Source organism: Pagrus pagrus, assembly GCF_965226575.1.
Source record: "Pagrus pagrus genome assembly, chromosome: 7".
In the NCBI taxonomy this organism is placed as follows: domain Eukaryota; kingdom Metazoa; phylum Chordata; class Actinopteri; order Spariformes; family Sparidae; genus Pagrus; species Pagrus pagrus.
The window spans coordinates 18,573,951-18,601,000 of NC_140191.1; the positions used below are offsets into that span (position 1 = coordinate 18,573,951).

Below are 27,050 nucleotides of genomic sequence, written 5' to 3' on the forward strand. Positions count from 1 at the left end.
TGCAAATGTTCAGCCACTGGATGAAGGTCTGTGGGGGTGTACCAGCATTTACGTATCTATTTGAGAGCTTTGACATGAACATATTTAGAAAACATTCATAAACTGCATGAAAAACAAAACAAAGAATCTTCTTTACTGATGCCATGGGTAGGTACAGCTGAAGAGCTTTGTCCTAAAATGTGATTTTCCCCTCCGACACAGTGACAGAAGCTCTTCCATTTCTGTTATTAAAGGAAAAAACAAATGATGGGACTGCATTAAATGTAGGCGTCATCTTACACATGTTGAAGATTCATTAATTGAGGGTTTAAATGCAATTCATTTATTTTTTTTGCTGTATTTTTTTTTTTTTTACTTGACCCCATGAATATCCCATTATAGCTTAAGGTGTGAAGTTGATAAGGTCATACAAATTGTGATTTCTGACATCAGGATCTTTTTAGGTTCAAATGTGATAACTTTCTTTCAGATAAAGTGATGGGTGTGAGGAGTGGAAAGCAGCATCTCTGTCATGCAGTGTTTCATTGTCACGGTGGGGAGCAGGATAATATAAAGGAATGCTCCTCCACCCCCTCTTTCCCTCCCCAAATCAATGCAATGCAATGCCTGGTGGGTACTGAAGTCTTCTCTGCACAAAGAGCAGCCGTGCTCGCAGCGCCATCAGTGGAGCTGCAGCTCCCGCCGAGAACTACCGGTACCGAGATGCTCAGCTCGGGATGGTTTCCGGTAAGTGCGTGAAATGTTTGGACCGGGCAGTGGAAGAGGGGGAAAGTGTGAGGTGAGGAAATGACCGGGCTGCTATTTTTAAACTAATTTCAAAAGGAGGAGGCGGAGGAGGGTGAGTCAGGAGGAGACAGGTTTTGTGTGCCGGTGTCCTGGGGGAGCAAATATGTCACAGTGGCTGAGTTGGGAGGGATATTTCTCCGCAGACAATAAGCTGAGTTACGCTCCAACTTGGCAGATACACAACAAGCCGGTATCGCGAGTAAACTGCACGTTTGCAATGCAGCATTGCGCGTAAACATCTTGGTTTCGTGCACACCCTGGGTGCCACAAGGAGATAGTTTTTGTGCAGCCTTTGCTGCCGCTGGTCCACCACCTGAAACTCCATTTTCCACCGATGTCTGCGTCCGTGCACAACAAAGGATGCGTGTGATCTGCGGGATATAGATGGTGTGTGTCGATGTTTGCAGTCGGATGTCAGTCAGTGGGATGCGCCTTTACGGTCTGTATGCCGGGATCTTTTTTCTCCCCCCATTACGGCTTATCATGCTGTGAAAAACACACTTACAGGCCTGTAAAAACGCTGTTTTCTCGTCTGCAGACACCAGAAAGGGGGTGCTGCTCGAATCGGAAAACTAATCAGTTATGCACTTTTTAAAATAAATTGGTTTGCAGAAGGCTTTAAAGACCCAACCCCACTGCTCTAAGTAATTAGCTCATGTGAAAGGTGGACAAAGGATATTTGCGTCTAGGCCTATCTTCATGTGCGTGTGAAGTAAGCTAAAATATCAGCAACAAACGTAAATCCACGCCTGACAAACCCTCATCATATCTGTCTTGCGTTTTAATTGTTTTTTTGTTACAAAACGTCGCAAAATACGTTCTCTGCTAATGGCTTTATTTTGAAAGGCAGCACCGGAAGTGGTCGCTTCCGCTGTGGCTGTGTTGACCCGCTCGCGCTCATCAGCATCTTGAGTCCACTGGCGCGAGATCCGCTCGCGGAGAAGGAGGCAGGTCGGGGTCCGTGTTCTCCGTCATGCCGGGAGTAACGGCCGCTTAAACCTGATGCTTGTCGCGCGGCAGACCGAGTCAACCTGTCAGGTAATTTATGTCTTGCCTCGGGGAAGAAAACGTGTAAGTAGTAGTCGGTTAATGACGGCGAGAGAATTAGAAACGAGAGCTTCATTTAGGTCTAATTAGGACGGGCAAAGATGGAAGACGTGATACACTCGCTCCTGCATCCTTCAGCGGCGGTTAGTAGCCTAGCAAAGCCTTTTGTATCATTGTTATTACGTGTTTGCTGCATTATTGAACAAGCAGAGTGGATTTTCTTCCTCCTCAAGGACAGAAAATAATTGGCATGACATGAAATATGTGACATAAGGAGCACATAGTAATTTATTCAGAGTACAAGTGTCAGTTTAAAGGAAACCTACTGATGGAAGCAACTGTGTTCTCTCAACAAGCTTAAAAAGTGTGTGTTGGTGTTAAAAATGACTGCTTTATTGGCATATGAAGGGTAATATTAAAGCCAGTCAGATGCCCCCTCTCCCTCTTGAACCTGCATCTCCTCTCCTGTATGGTTTCATCTGCCTGTGTTGTAATAGCTCCTGAGGTTAATGTGCTCCTCAGAGGAGAAAATGCTGCCTCATGGCTTGTGTTGTAGCTCTTCCCACTTCCCACTGGAAGCTCTTCCCACCCCCCCACTTTAATGGGCCATTAAGAGGCAACCACGATGGGTGAGCTGTCAGCTGGGCCTGATTGATTCGGTCAGACCACAGATGAGACTGATGTGTGCCTGAGATTCCTCCAAAGCTCTCAGCTAAATTCCCTCCCCTCCACCTCCTCCTTCGGTCAAGGAGCAGATGTGGACATGTAAAACACAATGAACCATGAAGATGCATGGTGGTAACCTCCTGCAGTGCAGTCTTCACACAGGTGGAGGGAGGAAGAAAAGTTTAGCAAAGGCGAGGAGCATTTTGGGCTCCTTGTAAAAGTGGGCCACCGGTCCCTGTGGTGAGTGATGCTTTTTCTGGGGCAGGCTGGGTGATGACGCTCACCCGGCCCGGATTGGGAACAGACACCCTCGTCCATCCTCTTCGGAGAGGGGTGCGGAAACTGCTGCTGGGATACACACTGCAGAGAGGTCCATGCAGAGAGACTGCAGGGCCGACTTTGCTTATTTCTGATCTACACATCTATCATCGATATCTCTCTGGAGCAGGCCTGTAAGTATACTTCAGCCCACCCGACTCCTGACCTGCTAGTATTAAAGCAGTTATACACCTTTTTTGAAAGAGCGTAACTAGGAAGTGTGGAGTCGATGATTTTCCTCCACTGACTTGGCGGCTTTTTGTACCCAAAACCCGAGCCCTGGAGTGAGAAGCGCACTGCTATTTAAAGACGGCATAACTGAGCCAGCTGCTGCCGTTTCTGCTCCCATCATAATTGAATCAGCGCTAGTAGAGTGCGCCAGTGAGGGTGTGTGCGCTCCACAGAAGATTATACAGTCCCGGCTTCGAGGCGGTCTGTAACGGCCACTTTCACATACCTGATTGGTGGCTTCTTTTCCTGGTGAGTGTGTTTGTGGGACGGAAGCTGGGAAGAAGACGAAATCCCAGCCGGTATCATCCGTGGTGAAGCTATCATCCGTGAGGAGGATGTGGGTTTGTAATGGGAGTTTTCAAACAAGATAGTTCATTCTGATTGTATAGAGTTGTAGACAAGATTATAGTATGAGCAGTGATTGATGAGGTGGGGAGGTAACTATTTAAGAACCATTTGGGTGTTTGTGTCATTATTTGGTTGTGTGCGTAATGTACTCTGTGATCTGTTCACTGTTAAGTGACTTGTGGTGGCTGTCAGAGCCTTCAGAGAAAATATCTCTCATGCCGGTGAGCGACAGAGTTCCTGCACAGTTTGGACGGACTCATCACTTTCATATTGATCTGTTGTGTACAGCATAGAGAAGGGAGAGGGTTAACAACTCAAAAGGGAACTAGGCCATCAACATCCCTTTTTTTTTTTTTTTTTTATTGGGCACAATCTGAGACTGGCTGCGAGCGTGACAGAAAACAGCAAGTGAAATAGCAATATTTGATGGTGGAATGTATCTGCTCAAGCCAATTTTCTTTTTCTGTCTTTTTTTTATTGGATCGTCTATGTTGTACTTGACATGCAGTGATGCGTGCAAGTGTTATGCATACATAACATATGAGGCTGTGGCTGAAACGGTGGAAAATTCTCTGTTTGTAGCTCTACCCCCTCACAGCCTCAAATCCGCTCTTACTTTCAGACACCAAAGATATTTTTTCTTTCCCTGGATAGAGTGAAACGCTCACCACTCTGCTCGATTATTTTGAGTCATCCAGCCAAGGCTGTGGCACTGGGCGGGAGTGTAAAAAATTTCATCTCCGACCACGGATACATCTGCCTCCTCGCCGTGGTGTTAGGGTTCTCCTCCAGTCTGTTTGTATGGCTGTACTATGAAAACTTTTAGCCCCACTTCATGTGGTTTAAGGCCAGATTAGGCCTGTTTGATGTCCAAATGTCATTACTCAGGCTTCTTCTTTTCAAAAGGAAGTTCACCTTTGAACCAGCCGTTAAATGTGCCTGGAGGAGGAACAGAGAAGAATAGGAAATTACAGAATATTAGCGTATGGGTAGGAAACTGTTTCTGAATTGTATATCAAAATGCCACACAGCATCGCGTGCCTCAGACAGACAGAGCTTTACTTCATGACAGGACATTGATCATTGATTAATAGTCTTGTCAAAGGGCCTCTGGTGGCCTGGACACCATCACAAAGTCTAAAGGGGCTCTTGCTCTTATCTGATGTTGCAATTTGGTTAGACCAGTAATTCACTGAAATGTAAGATGATCTGGAGCCCAATGAGACCACCAGAAGCATAATTTTGAAATGAAATTCATCAGTATTGTTGAGAGAGGAACTGAAGGAATTTTTGTGGCCTCGTTTAGGGTTAGAGTTTGGCTCATATGTACATTTTCACTGGTAGTTATAACCGGCATTTTTTTCTCATGTTATTTTCTTTTTGGTTTCACATGCAAAGCAAATGTCTGTGCTTGTTTTTTCTCAATTCCCACAAAGGATGTGGCTTTATAGTAAAGAATGGACAATTTGTTTGTAATAATGCTAGTGTTGGACTGCAACTAATGAGTTTTTTCAATTTAAGTGTTGGTTTGTTTAAGCGGTTTAATAGTTTTTGTAAAAGCCCTGTAAATAGTGGCCAGTTCCCAGGAGTCCAAGATGACATCTTTAAATATTAAATTAACAATGATATAAAGAAAGGCAGTAGATTCTCACATTTAAGCTGAAACCAGAAATATTTGGGATGTTTGCTTCCTACACAACTTAAATGATTAATCAATTAACAAAATTGTTGCCAGTTGTCATCATATCGATTAATTGACTAATGGTTTCACCAATGGCAGCAGCGAATGATTATTTTCATTACTGATTAATTAACTGGTTATTTTCCCACAGCACTGAGGAAATGAGGTCTTCAAACGGCAACATTTTCGCTTAAAAAAATGACAAAAACAAATATTCAGTTATCAAAATAGTGGTTGATTTCTGATTTGTTACAGCTCTTTTTTTGCACAACTAGAAATGGATCATTCAATGCTCTATCGTCTTTCTGTCCGTAAAAGACTAAAAGTCATCCTTTTTTTCTCTGAGCTGGCAAGAGCAGATGTTAATATTTACATAATGCACAAATATACAACTGGGGCAGGTAAGTAAAGCCTGCTCATTTTTCTTTTATGTAGGGATGTGAATCGAGAACCGGTTCTAGTTGAGAACCACTTTCAAATTGTCCAATCCATCGGAGTCATCTACCCCGAGCTAATCAATTTCTTTTATTGATGATTGCATTTTTTTGGGACATTTGCTACATTGCAAAACAATCTTGTCAAACTCATGCAACTCAAAACTTGCAACAAGGAGGAGTCATGGCGGAGAGGACAAATCCTAAATTCAGGAAATGCCATAATTTGACATGAAAGAGTGCCGCTACTTCCCAACCCAGCAGCACACCAGTCACTGAGGGTAAATATCCTAAGTTATAAAGACTTTAGAAGCACACAGGCTTAGCAGATTTTTTCTTTGACTAAGAAAACCTAAATAAAAAAAGAATACCGTACAAATATTCTCTCATTTCATCCACAGATGATGACTCACAGATGTTTGCTACAGCCAGCTCGACTTGACAAACGTTAAAAGCTGTTATAAAGTGGTGCTTTGGCACACCTGAGTCACATGCATGCCTTTTTTTTTTTTTACTCTTTTTCCCTACTTTAAAGGGAACCTTTTGTGTTCAGCTTCTGTGTGATGATGTCAGGCTCAGTCTCCTGAACTGAGTTAAATCACAGTTGATATGATTTTCACCTGCTCTGCTGCCCTCTGCTTAGGGCTCAATAAGTCTATCCTGTCTTTTTCCAATCTTTTATATTACCTAAATTAATTAACCCTATTTGCTAGGTATGCTCAGTAAAATCATTTTATGTCATACATTAATTGTCCACTTCAGGTACTTGAAGGGTTAGTTGTGGTTGTGAAGTGATGCACTTGGCCAACAAAAGTGTTTAATTACATTACTGAAGTGTTAGATGACAGCATTTTGACTTTTTACACGTGAATAGTTTGAACAATGCCCAGTTGGATCCAAAGGTCTGAGTGTATGCCAGGAAACTGCTCTCCCACGAGATTTTAACACCACAATCAGCGTGACGTAACAGAAATGGAATCACGCTTCAGTCATCCAGTTTTTAGGATTACTGTAGCATCACGTCTTTTTTTAGATAACCAGAGTAGTGTTATGCTGTCGTTCATCTCCTTAAAGTTTCACCCAACTGTGTGTACCTCCAAACACTGGGCTTTGACATTCTGTGTTATGCGTGTTTCTAAGGGTCTTTGTTGTTTTCTGTGCTTCACACTTCGTCCTTCTGCACAGTCATTTAAACACACATTTCCTTACATTGTCACACATTCACTTTGCTGTGTCCTCTGCCACACTTGCACACAGCTTTTTTTGTCTGCCCTTTTATTGTCCTCCAAATTTTTTCTATATGTCCTTAAATCTCTCATAACATCACTGTTCACAGAGGGCTATATTTCTACAGTATTCATGATTTATTTTTTCTTCCATTGTGACTATTGCTACCCTTAAAAACATCGTGTATTTGTACCGATCCATAATAAAAGTGGAAACAGACAACTTTCACAACCCCTAGCGTTTCAAAGTGGTATTGTTGTCATCGCCGCTGTGCCAAAGACAGCTAAAATGTTTATGTTTTCCTTAGTCACAACTACCAACAAGCCTGACTGGATCTCCTTCATTTCCCCGGGAGATTTTGTGCCCAGTGTCAGACAAAATAGCATCGTGAAAGCGAGGTTAAGAGGGAACCAATCCAAAAGCTGATGGTGTCATAATTCTATAACCATTACGTTTGGAAATCAACATTTAATTTGTAATTTTAATTAAAACTGATTAATTTTCTTACATTATCTTTCTCACGCTCAGTTGTCCTCATCAAAACTCAAGAAGTAGCCTAGTTTAGACTGTGAACATGACACATTATGTGTATTTTGTTTCAACATCCAACTGGTTCAGCCGTAAGCAATGAACAGCCTGGTTTTACAAACTTGCTTACAGGCGATAATGGCCTTAATGTCGAGAACTGGATTTCATATTTCTGATTATTGACTCTTTTCTGCATCAAGACATAATCTATAAAGAAAGAACTGAGATGAATCTAGCAAAATAGGTAAAATGGCAGCTTTGAAAAATGTGGACAGTTGCATCTTTTTGGAGCTCTGTGTCATCTTCATGCTTTGGGCTTTCAGACATTACACCTTGTGTTCTGCTCTGTCCACTTTAAGACATCAAAATTTGGATTACACTTCATGTCAAGTGTAATGCTGTCTGACTTCTCAGGTCCTTGCTTGTTTGAATATGTTGGTTTTGTTTGTAGTGATGACACATGCATCGTCACTGTTCTCTATTTATGACTAACTATGATCAAATCCTCTTTGTCTTTCTTTTTCAGAGGGGTTAAGATGGGTGGAGCTGCCATCCTAAGCATGCTGGAGACCTGAAGTAATACTGCTTAACTGCTGCTTAGGACCACATACACCCCCACCCATGACTTTCTATAGTGTATGTCTATATCTTTTTATATTTACAAAAATCCACAATTAGTGATGCTGAGGTAATTTTTATATGTCAATGTCACATACATCCTCAAATTGTAAAAGTAAAAATGAGATATAAATAAAGCTTGAAGATTTTTTTTGATGTGTTGATGGAAATAAACACATTTTTGTTTTTGGTCATTTCTAAAGGCAGTGCTGACAAACATTTTTTTTCTAAAAACATGTCCATAAATAATGATTAATGTTTTTTTTAATATATGAGATTTCTTAAGTTTAATAAAAGTAACAACATATGGTTTGATTTTAAATTTGGCTTGAAAGTGGTCAGGGATGATCAAATGCTTCAGATACTTTTCTGCTGAAAAGATGCCTTCGGGCTGTTAAAGAATTTTAATGGAGGCATTTAAGACTAAATGTCTCATGAATCTAAGACCACAGTGTTGATGTTTCTGTGAGCATCACTTGCTAAAACAAAGTCTGAGCGAAAACTGTTTCTTGTTCTACACTGGTTTAACTTATTGGTCTCAACTCACATCTTAAACTGGTGTTGATGCTCAATCTGTTGTTTTTCAGGAACCGTTGATTGGTGTGCCCCAAACTCTGTAATGGAAAATCGTGGTGAGTACCAAGTTGGTCGTTGTGGTTTGTTAAGTGCAGTGTTAATGCTGTGGAGAGAGCTGTAGATCCACTCATCTCGCTGTACATCCACTGTGTTTATAGAGTCTGTCTAGCCTCTGCGTTTTTATGAGCCACTCAGGACTCCAGCCGTACATCTTCTCAACCTAAGGGCCTGATCAAGGATTGGTTTCCCCTCCAAAAATGTGGCTTTTCCCTGGTCAGCGTAGTTCTGTGTGTTATGTGTGTTTGTGCGCTGTGTTACCAAAGAGATGGCTCTGTGAATATCCAGGGTGTCAAACACTTTCAAACACTCATATGGCAACACTGACCCTTCAGTCTCTTTGAAACCCAGCAGCTGTACAGGAAAAAGGAAGTGTTAACCTTGATGAAGTGCACTGCTGGTATTTGGTCCAGTGTCACCTGTAGCTCCATAGTTAACCACTTCCCCTTTGTAAAACCAAAAAAAGCAGTCAATAGTGATTGCTTGGGATATGTACATCTGGAAATGTTTTACTATCACTCAAGGCTTCCTGTAGCTACTTCAAAATAAAAGCACATTCACTACTCTCATCACTCCAACATCGACAGGTTTTTCTTGTGTTGAATCTTCATTAAGGGAATTTTTCAACTTTTTTTTTGGCTTTTTTGAAGAGAAGCTAGATAAGAAAATCACTACCATTTTCATTTATCTACAAGCAGCAGCCGCTCAGCTTAGCATAAAGACTGAACATCAGCTTCAAAGTTCATTAGCTAAAGCTTTGGGTCTAATTTGTTTAATCCATTCAAACAACCCTAGCTAATGATTATTTTCATTATCGATTAATCTGCAATCCACAGTAAATCATTTGTTAGGTATGCTAGGTAAAATCATTAAGTATCATCAAGTATTTTCCAAAATGTTGTCTACATACGAACGTTTAGCGTCTCTCCTGTCCTCACTCAGTTTATCCGTGTGATGCTGTTGTTCAGTTGATCTTTCTTTTAGTTTTTAGCTCCACCTCCATATAGACATGTGGTTATACAAATATATGAAACATATGTTAAGACATTTTACAAAGATTTTTTTCCTATGATGAATGAGACTTACTGTAGTGACACAGAGCTTTACAGCACCATGCGTAGGGCACGCTCAATACTCTTCCCATGTTGGACAGGGCCGTGTATGTGGGTATGCGTGTGTGTACCTGCCTCAGTCTGCGAGCCTGCTGAAATGGCCTGGCCCAGTCTGTTATCCAGGTCAGGCCAACAGGTTCTGGGCTCATGCGGATTGGCTCAGCTCTCTCTGGAAGCCGGCCCGGTGTGGAGGCTGTATGTGGGGCACAGGGAAAGAAAAGGAACGCTGCCGAAAACACTAGCTCTCCATCTTTAGAAACAGCCCGAGATGCAGCCAAACGCTCAGAAAACTCTGATCTATCCGGGCATAATGACACAGCTCAATGCTCTGGATTCCTCTGAGGAGCAGTTGGACAAGGTTTTCTGAAGACACACAAGCCTCAAAAGAAATGAAAGCACTAATTCAGGGGGTCCAGTCTGCACTCCTTTTTTTCCCTTCTAGTTTACAGAAACCGGTCCTTTTTCTTTGCTGCTCTGCCTCTCTATATTCAAGCCCGAGACAGGGCAGCTCTCCTTGGCAAACATGTTTCAAAGTCATGCTAATGCCTCCAAGACTGTTCAAATTGTGATAAGAGACTTGGAGATGTGCATACAATGGTGTCTGAAAGAATTAAGAGAGGTGAGCAGCATGATAAGTGCTCTCTGAGCAAGCGTAGTAATAGCTGAATATTAGCGTGCATGCACCACATCTTCCTATTTGTCGGATTGACTTGTGATCTTTCATTCCTCCTTTAACAAGTTCAGTGTCATCGTAGCAGCTGTAATTGTGCTGATTCTTGTCTGTTGTTCATAGTTGAATGTTGGGAGGGAACAGCATGCAGACACCCTTGACCTTTCCACAGCTCCCACAAAAAGTGTCAGATCTTGTTTAACATTTATCCTGATTGAGGGCATTGATTGAAATTGCTCCAATTTTCTCTCTGCTCCATCCTTCACATCCAGACTAAATTAAGGTTTTTGTTTGTCAGGTTAGATGTATTACTAATTTAGGAATGGCTTATACAGACACTGTCTATATCTCTGTCTTCTGTTCTCTTTGTCATCACAGTGCGAGCAAGGCGAGTAAATACTGACACCAGTGTGTCAGGCAGAGAAATGCTTTTAGGCAACACAGTGTGGTCTGAGCTCTGAAGTTTTGGGTCTAGTTTTTGTGTGTTGGTTAAGTTGTTTTATTGTAATGCTTTGTCTGGAGTTTTTAGGTCATGCAAGTCCTTGTTCTCTTGAGCCCACCGCAGCACATAGCATACATTACATTTGTATATACATTATTGAATGCACACATTGCACCGCATACCACAGCACACGCATCAAATTGAAAACATAACTTGTCCTTCTCCCAGGAATGGCAGGCATCTTTCAGTGAATGCTGACCTGTGCTGTGAGCCAAGGAGGGAGGGTCAGTGAGCGAGGGGGAGAGGGAGTCCAACTCCTGCAGGGAGGGAAGGTCTTAAGGAGATTGCGAGAGGGAGGGACGGGGGAAGGACTGAAGTGAAAGGCGTAGAGGAAGGGTAGACGAGAGAAACACAGGGAAGAAGAAAAGACCTGAGACAGGGGAGACCAGGGGCCAAGAAGGAGGAAGGCAGGTGCAGCTGCTGATCTGTCCAGGGTTGTGTGCACGTTTCTGGGTGTAGGACAGGTAGAGGCCCCTCAGGGGCTGGATCATGGGACAGAGCCTTCGTGTGGAGACCCCATCTCAGGAACCACAACAACAAAACAATGGCGGTGAGTGTCAGGACTCACTCATGCTCTGTGTGTGTACTTTTCACGGTGGTGCATTCCTCATCAGCAAACATACACGGCATGAAATCAGTTTACTATTCTGTAGTTCTTTAATGAATGAAAGCCTAGAGGAGAGATAAGGTTGGAGATTGTATAATCAACTTTGCACAGTCTCGTCTCTCTCTGCCCCCCCCCCCTTCACTTTCACCACCACAAGGAATGTTAAATCATTGGGATCACGTGGATGAATCTCAGCTGTGTTTTTTACACACTCATGCTTGTGTTGCGCACTTATTTTCTCATGTGACAGCAATTTGCTCAGTCAAATTGGATGGGACATTTTTATATAATGATTATTTGAAAATGGAGGTTGTGAGGTTTTATATCATTTTTGATCAAATCCTATTTTTTTGTATTCGCAATAGTTTTTCATATCACAGTGTAAAGCTGCAGAAAAGACTCTTTAATTACAGATTTTAAACTTTAGATTGGCAAAGTATTATATAGTAAATTCATCAGACAGATTTCTGTCCTCAAACAGCATGCTCTCATGGTAATTATTCAACTTATGTAGTTTTAAAAGGTTGAATGATTTAAGGGAGCACACGATTCCACTAGGAGCAATCACAGTGATTATAACCTCCTTGTGCTGTCAATTAAGTAGATTAAGATTCATAATCTGGCCTGGCATTGGTAAGGGTTATATTGAGGTTGGAGGTATTTCCCAACCATCGCACCCCCCTGTACGGGGGGTTCTTATGTAAGTGATCAGGACGGCTTGGCTCGCAGTTCGGCTAAAGGCCAGGTCCTTTTTAAAACAACAATCTCTTCTAACCACATGCTCACCTGACCGGGCCTGCCATGACTCATTGAATCATGAGGTTAGAGGGAAATCTGGCCTCTCTGGGAGATGTGAGAGAGTGGTAGGTGTGGCTTCAGGATAGGGGTACGTCAGAGGAACACACACACACATACACGGTGTCACCCACCCCCATGTTTCCTGACTGGTATGCCTTATCTTGGCAGAGCTACTGATTACTGAGCATGACTAGAAGAATTCTGGTTCTGGCCTTGTTCTGAATGGAAATATGTTTTGTATGATCTAGATGCTTTAACCATCAGAATATTAATTAGTTTCACTGGTGTCACTGTGTTATACCTTCCAGCACTATATTTCCATGAACAGTACAGTGGACTGTTATTGAGTGTGAGGGGAAGAGGTTGTCTTTGTTCTCGGTCACAGAATCAGGGTGGAGTGCCGTTTCCTCCCTGTGTTTCCAGGCTGCCCCCCCTCCCTTCATAACTCCTGTACTTTTGCTCTCTTTGTAGCTCTTTCTGTACCCTTTACTCCCATTCCCAGACTCACAGTCCGTCACACACAGCTGTAGTGCCACCACACACCAGACCTCTTCGCACTTCAGTTGAAACAATGACATTTTGGAGAGTTTTCTCTGTATCTGTGAAGAATCATTTTGAGTGGATCCACAGCTCTCTTGAATGTGATAATTGAGTTGGAAGTACTTTACTTTTTTTGTCTCTTTTTTTACATTTTTGTGTCAGTGGATTGGGACATTTTATAATCGCTGGCAAATGTACAAGTCTCCTAAGGATATGGTCAGTTATTGTTTTGATGCCTGCTGCATGGGCTGAGTCCTGTGCCATCGTCATCTCTGCAGTGCTTTGGAGTGTGCAGGCCTGGCAAAGGCAGCTCTTATCCTGCTTCACTGGCTTCAGCTGAGCCACTGTGTCAGGGCTCGTCTGACAGAGCAGTCTGCTGCTGTGTGAGAACCTCAGTTCTGGTTCACAGGGAAGCTGCCTTAAGCAATGCTTAATCTGGATGTTATGGCAGCTGGTCTGAATCCTCAGATTTCTACCTCGCCAAGATAAGCTGGATTTCCATGGTGCGGACATGTCCCTTGAACCCGGACCCTTTCTGCTGTAGTTTTGAACGGCTCTCTGCAACTTCACCTTCTGGCATTTTCTAATTGGATACATACAGGACGGTTGATTGTGGGGTTGCTGAATGCTCCCTTCTTCCCCATGGCATGCTGTTTCAAATCCCGCCGCCATGGAAGCTGGACGCTTAACACCCCTCTTCCAGGTAGACGAGTGTCTGTTTTTTTTTTTCAAAGACTTGTCAGTCACAACTTAAACTTCAGGAAATGACAGCAAAAGCTGATTTTTGAATTGGCAGTAGTGCATGAGTTTTCACAGTTCTGATTTGAGCTGTTTTGTAGGTTTTACTGACGGTCAGGCTTTTAAACACTGTGTAAGCATTCAGTTCAAATTTTACCCCGCCAGCAACATTGAGGTAGCTGTGTGGAGTAGCGGTTAAAGACTCTGTCCTTCAGCTGCAAAAATGGGTTTGAATCCTGTGTCAGCAACCATCCGCCATGCTAAAATGTCCCTTAGCAAGATACTGAAACCCTGCCAGTTCCAGGGGCGCTGGTCCATAACTAACCCTGACGTCCCCTGCTGTGTGTGTGTCAAATGAGGACTCACTTTCCACCCAGGAATGATTTTATTATTATTATTATTATGTTTCTATGTTCTTTATTGGACTGCTGAATACGCCAAATCAGTGTTGTAGGTATTGTGTGAGAGGATATTGTTGTGGGAATCAGACTGCAAGGCGTTATTGTCGCCGAGACATCCTGTGTGTGTATGAGACTGGATGTTTTAAATCGGACCCTATTCTCGCTCCTCTGGTAAATATTATGTCTGCTGTACAGAGCAGCTGCAGCCTTGAAGCAGCTAATGTTCGAAACTCTCTCTGAGCTCAGCACCCTGTCAGTTGGCCTGTCAATCATGTAACCCCGAATATGTAACCATGACAGCAAGATGCCATTTAATGGAGCACTTTAAGCCTTAATGGCATCTCTTAATGATCGCTGTTCTTTGAGACGTTTCACTTCTCGATTGTTGGCTGTATGTGTTCATCATGACTGACTTTTTTTCTACTACTCCTGCTACTGTATGACTGCATCCATGTGTGAGCTGCTCTCCTCTATAGAGGCAGTGAGGGCTGAAAGGCTGATAAGGCGCTAGTCTCCATCCAGCCAAGGAATGTGAGCACTTGACAGCGAGAAATCCTGGCCCAACGCCAACATCAGACCTCTCCTGTTAACTGTGGATATGTGGAGGAGTCCATGAGCTCTCAGCATCACCCTGCCAAGGCACACTCAGTCCCCGAGAACTAACAGCTAAAGATAATAACAGCCATAATGAACATGGCCCTCTCTGTAAAAGCAGCAGATGAGCTCAGTTAGAATCGAAAAGATCCTCTCTGATTTTTCCATGCTTCTGTGTCTCGTTTGCCAGATCTCTCTTAAAAACTGTTGGATTTATATTTTATTACTGCTTTTATTGTAGATGATGAAGCTGAGCAGCACCACAGCACAATGGTGGGAGAGGGGGGCAGCACAGGGGACAGCACCCCAAAGCGTAAGGGCAAGTTCTCAACCCTTGGCAAGATCTTCAAGCCATGGAAGTGGCGGAAGAAGAAAAGCAGCGAGAGGTTCAAGGAAACTTCGGAAGGTTTGTGATGTGAAGTCATTGTGTTCGTAACGTAAGCGAACCTCCCTCTTTCCTCGCTGGTCATATCAGTTACAATCAGCTTTCATCAAAATTCCTCAATGCATGTGTTCCTGCCTGAATGTTACAGGCCCCTCTGGCTCTCCTAACGTTTTCAGTGCACCTATAGTAAGAACATAGGCTGCTAACAAAATATCCTGTTGACTGAGGAGCTCTAAACTCCAATCTTTGTATTCTGGAGCATGAGGTCACATGCTAAATGTGAACGACTACACTGCAATATTTCTTCCTTGAGGAGATCTAGAACAAGAAAGCTTGGTGTGTAACGTAAATCCTGTTTATTGACGGCAGAACTGGAGAGAAAGATGTCGACGAGGCGTACGCGGCAGGAGCTCATAGAACAGGGAGTGCTGAAGGAGGTCCCGGACAACGGTAAGAGTGCTCCTGTGATTCATCTGATCTCTCTCTTCACAGCGTTGTCTGTATCTGACAGCAGCAGCCCTGAGGCTATCACACCCACACAGACAGTACAGTTAAGTCATCAGTACATTATGGCAGGAACACTGTCCTCCTAACCAGCAGGTGTCTGAGACATATTTAAAAAAGGCAAATTGACTTTCACCTTGCTGTTTTTTCCAAAGTAATGCAATGTCTGTTTAAAATGGCATGCCACTCTCCAGAGCTGAGGAAAAGTGGAGCGAATTGTGCCCTGCAGCAAAATAGCTTTGAGAGGGGTGTGTGCAAGCGTAATGCAGGCCCCGCTGTTGCAGAAGCCCATTTATTAAACCTACAGCTGCTCCTTCATCACACCAACAAACACACACACTGTCTGTGGGGCTTGGGGTAGGGGCACCTTACAGTTTTACCATGGAACAGGTCTGCAACTAAAATTTTTCATCATTGATTAATCTGATTGGTTTGTTATTTCTCAGTCTATAAAATGTCAGAAAACTGTGAAAAATGCCCATCAGAATAACTCACACAGGCTGGCTTTTAAGGACTAGTTCTGTCCGGCCAAGAATTCAAAACAAACAAGTTTTCAACATTATTAACCAAAGAAAAGCAGCAAATCCTCACACTGAGCAGCTAGATTTGTATATTAGCTTGATCAATGACCTTAAATAGTACCTCATTTTTTAATGGTTTTACCACTTCTTTTTTATTATATCTAGTTTCACGAGGGAGGGACAAATGAACTACAATTTCAAACAAAGAAAAAAAAAACATTTTGAATAATTTAGATTGAATAAATATTTAGTACTTAGTTTCCTGCTTGTGTAGATGAGTCAGTGTTGGATCTTATCACTTTTAGGCGTTATAGTTGAAAATTCACGAAGGACTTTTCAACTTTTCAGATGCAGATCCAGATACACAAAAGCAGGCCTATGTGAAGAATGGCCACACTCTGCCAGTGAGTGCTGGGGTCGGAGGAGGTGGAGGAGTCATCGGTGGTAGCAGGAGCCCATGCAACCAGGGCAAACTCCCCTTAGAGTCGGACTTTAGGATGAACCCTGCCTGGCTTCCCCAGCCAGATGATCGCAGGGTCCGATCTCCTGCTAACGGAGACCGCCGGGGAGCTCCAGGCTCCAGGGGCACGGGACTTCATGAAGACGGGTGGAGAGGGGCAGGGATGGGTTCACGTGCACACGTTGAGGGCGAGTGGAAGCCTAACATGGTCTGGCAGGGCCAGATTCACAGCCAGATGGAGGAGGGCAGACGCGGGGTCCGACTTCACCCCGATGACGGGCAGAAGAGGCCCGGGCTGCAGAAGGCCCCATCGGAGGACGGCAGGAGGACTCGGCCTGCGGAAACAGACTGGAAGCCCACACTCCCTCGACATGCATCTGCAGAGGAGGGAAGGGCCCGCAGAGGTGAGTCATCCCCCAGTATATTTCCCCCTGCCAGCTGAGATCATCCACCAAAACCTGTCATCATAATATCCCTGCTGAGTTTTCCTCACTGTGAGAAAGTCAAAGATAAGATGTATATTTTACAATTTGACCTCCTTCCTACACATTAAAAGATTCTTCAGTCCATGTATTATTTTTTTTTTTCCACTCCCTCTTGCTGTCACTTCCCTGCTTATGTGCTGTCCTCCCAGATATAGACAGGCTCCTGTCGGCTCCCAGGGGCCCTGCTCCAGCTACGCTTCTTATTCAGGAACATGAGGGAATAACTCGTCCTCTCTTCTCCTCTCCTAATTAACGTGGCACGATCACTATACCCATTATTGCCCTTTAACGCTAACACTGTCAGCTCAGTGATAATTGGTGAAGAGCCACAGCTAATTGATTTTACTCAGACATTACACTTTGAGAAATAATGGTGTTTTTGGCTGTTTTTAGATCTCACTTGTCCAGTTATCACTTATCTGACACGAGAACCACTAAGATTTCTTTTTGACTTCACTACCATTGTACTAAAGTATGACTGAGATGAGAGTAAAAACTAAATGGTCCACATGGGAAACTTGGGCTACAACAAAAGCTTAAAAATATATTGATGCATGTATATATTGAAAAGCCAGTACAGACCTAATATTGTTCTTTCTATTGAGGTGAACAGATATTTTCTCCCACTTCCCTTCATGTGTCCCTTCTCGTCTCTTTTCTCAGTCTCACCTTGTGTTTTCCTTTTTTCTTTCTCTCTCTGATGCTGCTTTTCTCTCCCTCTCCCACTCTCTTTCTATCTTTATCACATCTCCTGCTTTCTTGTTCTCCTTTCCTTTCTCTCTCCCTCTCCTCTCTGTTCTTCATGCTCACTTCCTCCTTTCCTTTGGATTATTTCCTCTTTGGTTGTATGACGACATAGTGATAGAAGCTCGTCTGTAAATAAATAACCCTGAACTTCAGAGCTGTAGCTTTGAGAAATGGCGTGGGAGCAGCAGCGTGGGGGGGGGGGGTTTAGGGGTGCGGTGGGGTGACAGAGGGGGAGGTTGGTTTTTGGTGGTAATTGCAACTGCCTACTCTGTTTATCTTCACAGCTGATCCCTAGATAATGCAATTCTCAAACAAGTGCTATGGCAGAGAGTGCTTTGAGTGTTGGAGCAGCAGAAAATGGCTCATTGCTAAGTCCCTGAACTGAAACATTTATAGCCATGTAAAGAGTATTTCATAATAATGTATCACTAATTCAATAATAAGAAAAAATAAAAGCATGAAGAATATTGTGTGTGCTTTTATTATATAATAGATCCTCATGATGCTGTTTTTTTTTTCTTATATAGAGTCAGAAAGCCATTTTGTCCCTGACCCAGAAGCCCTGCGGGACTCCCTGCGTGAACCTCTGCCGCCTAAACAGTCAGGTGTCATGCCTCCAAAATGGCTCATGAGCTCCACCCCTGAACCTGGCAGCAAGGGTGCACCTCGCACCCCATCAAACCACCCCACGACCCAGTACTCCTCTCCTTCTGCCCCTTCGGCGTCCAAACCCGTCCGGTCCGTCTCCTCTGCGGGTGCATCCACTCAGCAGTCATCTGTAGCCCCAACCTCCACTTCTCAGGGCACCAAGCAGCCCCCTCTGCCCCCACCCAAGCCCGTGAACAGGGGCAATGCCACCATGCTGGGTAAGTTCTGTTGAATGATTAGCGGGTGCTTCTGTTAACAGGTGATGGAGGGCATCGACATGGTCACGTGCCCACAACAGTCACAAATGAGCATTATGAACACTCAGATGTGTGCTCAGTTAGCATGTCGTTTTCCCACTGGCGAATACAATATGTACATTTATGAGTCAGTGAACAACTGATGGCAAAGGGAAGTCTTCAACAGAGCTAGCTACACACACACACACACACACACACACACACACACACACACACACACACACACACACACACAACAACAACACTTGCATACACATACCCTGGTAATGATGTTATCTGAACAGCTTGAGCAGCTTTTCCCCAGCTAATTACTTATTACGCCTGGACTATTTTAGCTGCAACTTTTCCCCAGCATTTTACACTCTGAAGATAACAGGGACTCTTGTGGCTATGGGATGCTGCTCTCACAGATGCAACATAGTGGTTGTTGTTGTTGTTTACTGTGGGCTTACCTCATCTGGGATCTTGCCTTAATTCCCACTCGGGAAAGGCTGTCTACTTCGATTCACTTTTATTTTGTCAGCAGATCTGATGATTGTCGGTACCTTGTGTGCACTTCTTGTCATGCCTTCAGTTGCGTCTGTATGATTAAATTATTCAGGCTCTTTAAACTCACAATAGTCTGTGAGGTGTTTTTTCCCCTACATATTTATCAGCCATGTCATCAGATAGTCATGTGACTAATCAAATGTGGGGAAAAATATTACAAGATGTCCTGTTGGTTTTCCCTTGAGGCTTTGTTGGTTCTCATTAGCGGCAGATGGAATATAATGCTGTGAACAAGATTCGAAGTTACTAAACATTTAAAAGAATTGTTAAACATTTTGGGAAATACAAACATTTGCTTCTCTGCTGAGCGTTTGAGGAAATAATTAATACCACTCTCATATCTCTTTGTTAAATATGAAGCTACAGCCTGGAGACAGTTAGTTTAGCTGAGCTTCAGTTTTGAATGCTTTAAACTAATGAGAAACGAGTAATGAAGTGTTGATAAGAGCTGTTACACAGACTTTGCTGCCTTTGGACTATTGCTGACTGATACATTCACACTCAGCATGGGAACATTTGGCCTATCAGATGGATTCCTTGATGCCTTGCATTGACACTGTTTTACCAATCAGATAAAGCCCTATCTAGCCGTCAGCTACCCTCAGAATAATTGGTGTCAATTTGCCTGATACTGTGTATGCCTACTTTGAACAGAGCCAGTTTAGCTGTTTCCCTCCGCTTTCAATCTTTAGGCCTGGTTGTAGCTTCACATTTAACATAACAGACATGATTGTGGTATCGGTCTTCTCATCAAACTCTGATAGAAATAAGTGTGTTTTCCACAATGTGGAACTGTTTGTTTGAGAAGGAAAAGGAGACTATGGTTGAGTTTTTCTCAATTGAAGGACAGAATTATTAGCATTTAGCTAGCAGACTCCATCTATACAACATAAAACAGTACCACCATGTACCTGCATTCATTAAATACTCCAGCTGAAGGCCTCCATCTCCTCCCTGTTAGTCTCCGCCCTGCAGGGGGGAGAGAACGCTCAGCTTCCGCTCTACTGGTCCTGCTGGAAGCGAGAGTGCGACTATGATGTCTACCTGTCCCTGCCCGTCTACCTGTGCCGGCGGGCCGGAGGCCTGCGCTCAGGTAAAAGGCCCCCTGGTGTCTCTGTGACCAGGGTGCCCATGTCTGGAATGTCCCCCTTCAGAGTCTGCGTTCTTCATCGTGTCGCGTCCTTTCTAGCTGCCAACATATTTTCCCCCAATGCCTTTAACTTGACTGGCACTGATTGCTTTTCTTTGGATGTGGTATATAAAAGCCGCATGCACATAATGAGCTGAAAATGTGTGTGCTGTCGGGTGCTTTGTGTGTATGAGAGAACACTTCTGTGTGAGTGAGCAGTTGAATGTTTTTAATGCTGTACTCTTATTTGGCATGTGAATGAGGGAGAGCCTTTAGCAGGTTCCAGCTGTGGCCTGCCATGCATCAAGTGAATTTTATAGCGCTAATCCACTCAGCTTCTGCTAAACTGGGGTGGATGCGTGGATATGACTGGATGGTTGAATGGAGGGGCGAGAGGGCTCTAACATGAGGGCTTCATATAATTTAGAGAGGAAGATGTAATCCAGTTCAGTCTGCATGTTTCGAGTCCGACAACACTGACCTGTTATTACGCCTCAGTAGCACGGCTATGGCTTTTAACATTGGTGTGGCTTAAAAACTGTTTCACAGAGTTTTAAGATTTATAGCAAATATATAAATGTGCATGCAAATAATTGGAGGGTTTTCATTTGAGTCTTTCGTTTAGGAGCTGTTTGCACTTTAAGCACAGTTTGACGGAGGGTTTAGAGTTTGGCTTTGTCGAGCATGTAGGCTGTGTGTATCTTCTTCGTCTCTGTGACCTGGGGCACATGCTGCACACTGGTTTGTTAGGGCAGTGTGTGCATTCATGTTGACGAGATCATGTGATGTGACACACTGTTTCTACACAATAATGCTCAGCCAGACATGTAATCCCAGTATTTATAATCGTTCATGTGTATTCTGTCATGTTGGGTACGTCATTCATGTAGAGCTGATGCATGTGCGCTCATGTCACAGTGGCAAATTAGGTAGAAAACTAAAAACGCTTGCTAGCAGCCCACGCACAGGCCTAAGCTACGGCTTTTTGCTTTATGATTGGATGTATAAACTGTGTTTTTCATTTGCAGGTGACTTCAACCAAGCCACCGGTGGTACCAGTCTTGTGCCAGCCAAGCCCTCGCCACCCATGCCTCCTAAGAGGACCACCCCCGTCACCAAACGTAACCCAGAGGACTCCTCTGGTTCAAGCCATCTCATCAGCCCCTCCCCGCTTTCTCTGGAGGACCACAGCAGCCTGCCCATGGGCTTCCAGCTACCTCTCCCTCCTCCTTCCCCTCCCCTGCCAACACACATACCACCCTCTCCTCCCCGTCAGCACATACACACCCACCACCTCCACCATCAGCACTCCTACCCCCACCCACTGCCACAACCCATACCAATGCTGTTTGACCCACCAAGTCCGACCAATGAGTCTCCTCAGCGGCCGGCTCCTGTCCCGCTGCATATCATGATCCAGAGAGCCCTGTCCAGTCCCGGCCCTGCTCAGCCGCACCCAGATGGGTTACAGCGGGCGCACACGCTGCTTTTCGAAACCCCTCCAGAGTACCAAAGTGATCGTGGGCGCCCACTTCCTGTCAGCATCCAACCACTAAAACTGTGAGTTTCTCGATGCATAATTTTGGAAAAACTTGTATAAAACAAAGCTTCTCTATAAAGACAAAACCACAAATCAGTACAAGAGAAAACAAGCTAACTAACAGGCTTTCTGCAGTCTCTCTACCTCCATGAGATCCAGCTTTGTATGTGACCATGAGCAGCCACTACATCCATTTTTTAAGCCTTGCATACTTTATACTTGAGCCCTTTGAGAGCTGGAGAAAATCTTCTGCTGATCATTACAAAGTCTGGTGTAGCTAGAATAGTAAAGTATGTTGTGTTGAAGGTTGAGTACATTTTAATTTGGTAAAACAAAAATGTTGGTTTTGTCTTGCTACTTCTAAATTCTTTAAATACACACAATAGATGTTTTATCAATATCCAGAATGCTCATGAATAAATATATTTATGTTCTCTTTCCATTAGATCTGAAGATGACTACTCAGAGGAGGAAGAAGACGAGGAGGAAGACGATGAGGAGGAGGACGCGTACGATGGGGAGATCCCCCAGCCAGAGCTGGAGCCTCGGAGTCGCAGATGCTTGGTCGGAGATGCCGGTGTTTGTGTCATCCCAGGAGGAAACAGCAGTGAAGAAGAGGATGAAAACGATGAGGATGAGGATGAGGAAGGAGAGCATGACATGCATGGGGAGGACAGTGACTCGGATGGCCCTGTACTTTATAAAGAAGAAGACTCGGATGAAGATTCGGAGGATGAGCCCCCACCCAGTAAGATTAACAATGTTTTTTTCTGTCAAGACTTTTGAATTGTTTTTGTGCTCCTTCACACCTGACCACATCTCTGCTTGGCTTGAATCCAGGCGCCCTGGCCAGCAGGGTCAAGAGGAAGGACACCTTGGCTCTGAAGCTGAGCTGCCGTCCCTGTGCCCCAGACAGGGACAGGTTTGTTCAGGAGAGGAGCAGCAGAGACGACCAGCCTCCAGGACAGACCGGCCTCACCTGGCAGAGCAGGGAGCAGTGGGAGGCAATCCGCACACAGATCGGCACTGCACTGACCAGGTAAAGACAGGCAACATCATACCTTTGTGCATATTATTCATTTCTTTTGTGTGCCTTAAACTGACAATAGTGAATGTGCATTTCCTGAAGAAATCAGGAGAACATTTCTTAGATCTTTGTCCTACTTATTGCCTGAATGACAAAGTGATGAAACTGTGTAAAAATAGTCCTACTCTCTTTTTTTTCCCACTTCAGGCGACTTAGCCAGAGACCCACTGCTGAGGAGCTTGAGCAAAGAAACATCCTTCAGCGTTAGTATCAAGTCTTTCTTTCCTTTTCACCTTTGTTATCCTTTTAATGAAGCTTTTACTGCCTTCACTATAAAACGAAGGATTCTGTTATGAGCCTGCTAATCCTTAACTTGCCTGGACTTATTTTTTGTGGGCTTTTAACAAACATCAATGCTTAGTTTGGACTGACGACTTGTCTATTAATTCTCTTGTATATGTAAATAAACACACGTATATTGAAATAAACACACATACATTTTAACATTCTTGATTCAGGTCTCCAAACTGTCCAAGAGAATAACCTGTTATATGTGCAGTTACAGCAAGAACTGACATGAAAAGACAGTTTGAAACACAGATTACCGCTTAGATGCCTAATTTTAGAAACTGCTTTTACCTTTGGTGCACTTCAAGCCTGGCTTTCATGCAGCATCTAAATGCAGGTCTGTTGTTGATTTTTCTTTTTTTTTTTTTTTCCTTCCATTTCTTTTTTCAGCCAAAAACCAGGCTGACAGACAAGCTGAGGTTAGGGAGATCAAGCGGCGGCTGACCAGGAAGGTGAGGCAACACATCCACAACAGACATCCAAGTGTCAAATTATGTATTTGCTGGATATAAAAATGACATAAAAACTCTCTCTTGATTGTAGCTGAGTCAGAGACCCACAGTTGCAGAACTACAGGCGAGGAAAATCCTGCGGTTCCACGAGTACGTGGAAGTCACAGATGCCCAGGACTATGACCGGAGAGCAGACAAGCCGTGGACCAAGCTGACTCCTGCTGACAAGGTACTCAGTCAGTTTGCCAGCACTTAAAATGCACCCAACAAATCTCTCTGCAGTGGATTGTGTTTCACATAATATTAGTATCAAGAGTTATGTTGCACCTTTCCTTTTAAGTTCACATTCAAATGATAATGTCTTTCCTGTTGATTCATCCAGGCAGCCATCCGGAAGGAGCTCAACGACTATAAGAGCACTGAAATGGAGGTTCATGAAGAGAGCAGAATCTACACGAGGTATACCTTTTATCACCTGGACCTTGACATTATAATCCTTCAGTTTTCAGTGCTGGTTGACTTGGCGACACCCGTGGTTACCATGGTAATAGCGAGTGCGGTTTAATACTACAGCAAATACTGTATGCAGCTGCTTTGTCAGAGGTACAACAGAAGAAAATTACTTTTGTTCTGTAGAGGCATTTCTGACAAAGTCACTGAAAATGACATTATGTTTCCTGTGACTGCTTCACTATAAAAGTCACCCCATGTATCACCCGAAGACTCTTCATGTGACGCAGCTGTTGGGTTTAATACAGCCCTGACACAGTGTTAGTTCAGTGAACAGTAAATGGGGAGGCTGATATTGAGATAACATTAAAAACAGTAATGCTGGATCATACAAATGCATCGTTTCCTGTGAATCCAGCATCAGAATGGCGGATCCCGCCGCTAATAATAACAACTTGTGATGTGTTGTTCATGAACCAGCCCGAATAACAGACTGATCAGTTAACATATTTGTTAAATACTATCCAGAAACATCTCACTTTGGTAATGACATTAAGACTCAATAGAAATATAAAATAAAACCGTACCCATGTGTAATAGTATTTGATGTTTTTGTTGTTTTATCAATCATAATGTAAAAATATGTTGGTCTATTTCTTTATATTCTGTATTTCGATTGGATTATAAAAAACAGAAGTGTTGCTGAATGAAGAGCTGTTTTGGAGCTCTTATTGCTGAGCTGAACCAAATGATCTGAATCACTAAAAAGAGCCGGTATTCCAATCATATGATAACTATCTTATACAGACCTAATTACAGATTGTACATATATTGCATGGCTACTGCTGAAAAAAAGCAGTGTAAATGTCTTTTTCATGCCTCATGAGATCTCTTTGTTTCCTTCAGGTTTCATCGGCCTTAGCCTTTCCCCTCTTCACGGATAATAAAGCACTTAAGCTCTCTCTGTGGCAAGACGCTGCTCCCTATGCAGACAGATCGCCCTTTTTACGTTTCCTGAATGTAATGTACAGATTATCAGGGAAAACCTGGAACTGACTCAAAACAAGAATGCTTCTCGCTTGCTCTCCATCGCCCTCCCACTGCATTGCTTTCACTAAACTGAGGTGGTGGTGGCTGAGGACCAGATGCAGTATTTCTCCCGGACGACAGGGGGAACCACGTGCCAATGAAGTGGAGAAGTGACAGAGGACCTACAGGGCTTACTCTCAGTCTGCTGTTATGTGGTACCCCTCAGGGACTTGGATCTAGTTACAACCTTTAATGCGGCCTCATTCTGTGTTGCCTTTTTTCTTCTTTACTGTATATGGAAAAGCTAATTCATCTTGTTAACGTAATAACATACAATAATAATAGTAATAATAATAATGATGATGACTTCTAATACTCCACACAGTAATAATAGATAATAGAGACAAACAGGAAAGCGGGCCGGAGGATGAAGACTGGGATATTCTGTTATAGGACTGGACATCTCTGGGATATTGTGTATGTTTTATATAAATTGTGTACAGACTGCTATTGTTATACCTTAGAATGAAACTTGGAAAGATCTAATTACAAAATATTCTGTAATGCACAAGATATTTTATATTGTAATTTTGATCACATGAGTAGTGACAGCTTTTATTTGAGCCTTTTTTAATTTGGCTTGCCTGTATTTATGGTTGTGATGTGAGGTGGCCATTTAAGCGTCAATCTAGATATAGGAAAAGGTGCTGGTCAGGAGGCTGTTGGTGTTTTTATGTGTGCCAACATACCCAATGCCTAAAGGAATATAGGATACTGGTTTTCATATCACTGATTTTCTGCAATCCACTGCATGAGCCAACACAGAATCCAACACCACTGGATCTGGATAATCTCTCTTCATTTATACTTTTTTTATGAGTTTTTGTACTTCCCTTTAAAGATCAAACATGCAATGCGTTCTGTAGCCATTTTGAATAAGGTCATGCTAGTAGTGTCCATACTAAGAGTAAAATGTAAGTTGCTGTGAGCGTAGATCAGGGAATTCTCCAAAAAATCAGAAAATGTATAAACGGTGAACAGGGAGTCATTTTGGCCAGAACCTTTTGAAACTGCAGAAGTGTTTTATCTTGTATCGTTGTCTGGCCAGTAGCTTACAGGGTTCTCTATGCTGTGTACAGGTTGATCATAGGTTTAACTGATGCTTGTGTATATCTTGTCTTCCTTTCATTTGAAAAGAAATTTTAAATATAAAAGTATTATAGGTTGCTATTTTTTTAAGCACAGAATATTAGTTGACGATTAAATGCTACAAAGAATGGGAATATGAAAGTGTACCTTTTCTGTAAAACTGTTCATTTTTAATTGAATGTGGAATTGTATGGACTGACAGTTTTCTTTTTAAATGTAAATAGTCACATCTGGATCTAATTAAAAACCTTACAATTCCTTGAACCTTCTGTGAAAATCACTCTGCCCTGGCTCCTTAATCAATAGACCTCTCTTACCTGTTGTTGTATTGGAAAGGAAAATTGTAAATTGGTAGTCAGAGACAGAGTTGCTAGAAACGTCACTACTTTGGTGCATTAAATAAGTGGATAATGGATCCCTGCAGTGTTTCAACATTTAAAGTGGGGCCTCAATAGTAAGAATATGGGGCTACAGTGCCACCTAGTGGTGGGGTACGGTCTGTGGGAAGCTAAGCACAGAGTTTTGGATGCATCATGCAGTATATTTAGTAACAAAGGCTATGAAATGATGAGATGATGCTGTAAGGTGAGAAAGTTGTTGAAGTCATAGGTGTCATTTGCACATTTTGTACAAATGTGCCAAAAAATGGCTCACACCAGGAAATGTTTACTAACAGAAGAGATTAAAGGAATTAAGATGCATTATGCATTTTTCCCCAGCTGTAATTATCTACTTATTTTATCTTCTCTACATTGCCTAAAATTGCATACGTTGTTCATATGTTGGTCAGCTCCATCAACACTGAATTCGCAGCACTATGTGTGGTTTCAGGGCATCGGGTGTATAATGAAGGAAAGGATGGAGCAGAAGATGTCAGCAATAAATTAAAGA

At 43.1% G+C, this 27,050-nt stretch overlaps 1 protein-coding gene across 10 annotated transcripts; it reads left to right on the forward strand.

Annotated features, from left to right (window-relative positions):
* The first annotated feature begins 702 nt into the window (after positions 1 to 702).
* phactr4b (phosphatase and actin regulator 4b) lies at positions 703 to 26,423 on the forward strand. 10 transcript variants are annotated; one of them, XM_084356910.1, is made up of 16 exons: positions 703 to 726; positions 7,793 to 7,902; positions 8,472 to 8,516; positions 14,721 to 14,885; positions 15,234 to 15,314; positions 16,238 to 16,753; positions 18,109 to 18,447; positions 19,997 to 20,128; positions 21,193 to 21,724; positions 22,151 to 22,452; positions 22,545 to 22,743; positions 22,939 to 22,994; positions 23,470 to 23,531; positions 23,623 to 23,760; positions 23,914 to 23,990; positions 24,888 to 26,423. In XM_084356910.1, the coding sequence occupies exons 3-16, from the start codon at positions 8,504 to 8,506 to the stop codon at positions 24,901 to 24,903; spliced, it is 2,628 nt and encodes an 875-aa protein (XP_084213036.1). In that variant the 5' UTR covers positions 703 to 726; positions 7,793 to 7,902; positions 8,472 to 8,503; the 3' UTR covers positions 24,904 to 26,423. The 10 variants fall into 10 exon arrangements, with proteins under 10 accessions (XP_084213036.1, XP_084213031.1, XP_084213035.1 ...); XM_084356905.1 differs by having other exon boundaries at positions 725 to 778; XM_084356909.1 differs by lacking the exon at positions 703 to 726 and adding an exon at positions 817 to 838.
* The last annotated feature ends 627 nt before the right edge of the window (positions 26,424 to 27,050 follow it).

Bases quoted from the DNA above. Each gene is read 5' to 3' on its own strand.
- phactr4b (XM_084356901.1), top strand. From the start codon at position 11,291: ATGGGACAGAGCCTTCGTGTGGAGACCCCATCTCAGGAACCACAACAA. The intron at 18,448-19,996 runs GTAAGTTCTGTT...CCTCCCTGTTAG, and splicing joins GGGCAATGCCACCATGCTGG to TCTCCGCCCTGCAGGGGGGA. The intron at 20,129-21,192 runs GTAAAAGGCCCC...TTTCATTTGCAG, and splicing joins GGCCGGAGGCCTGCGCTCAG to GTGACTTCAACCAAGCCACC.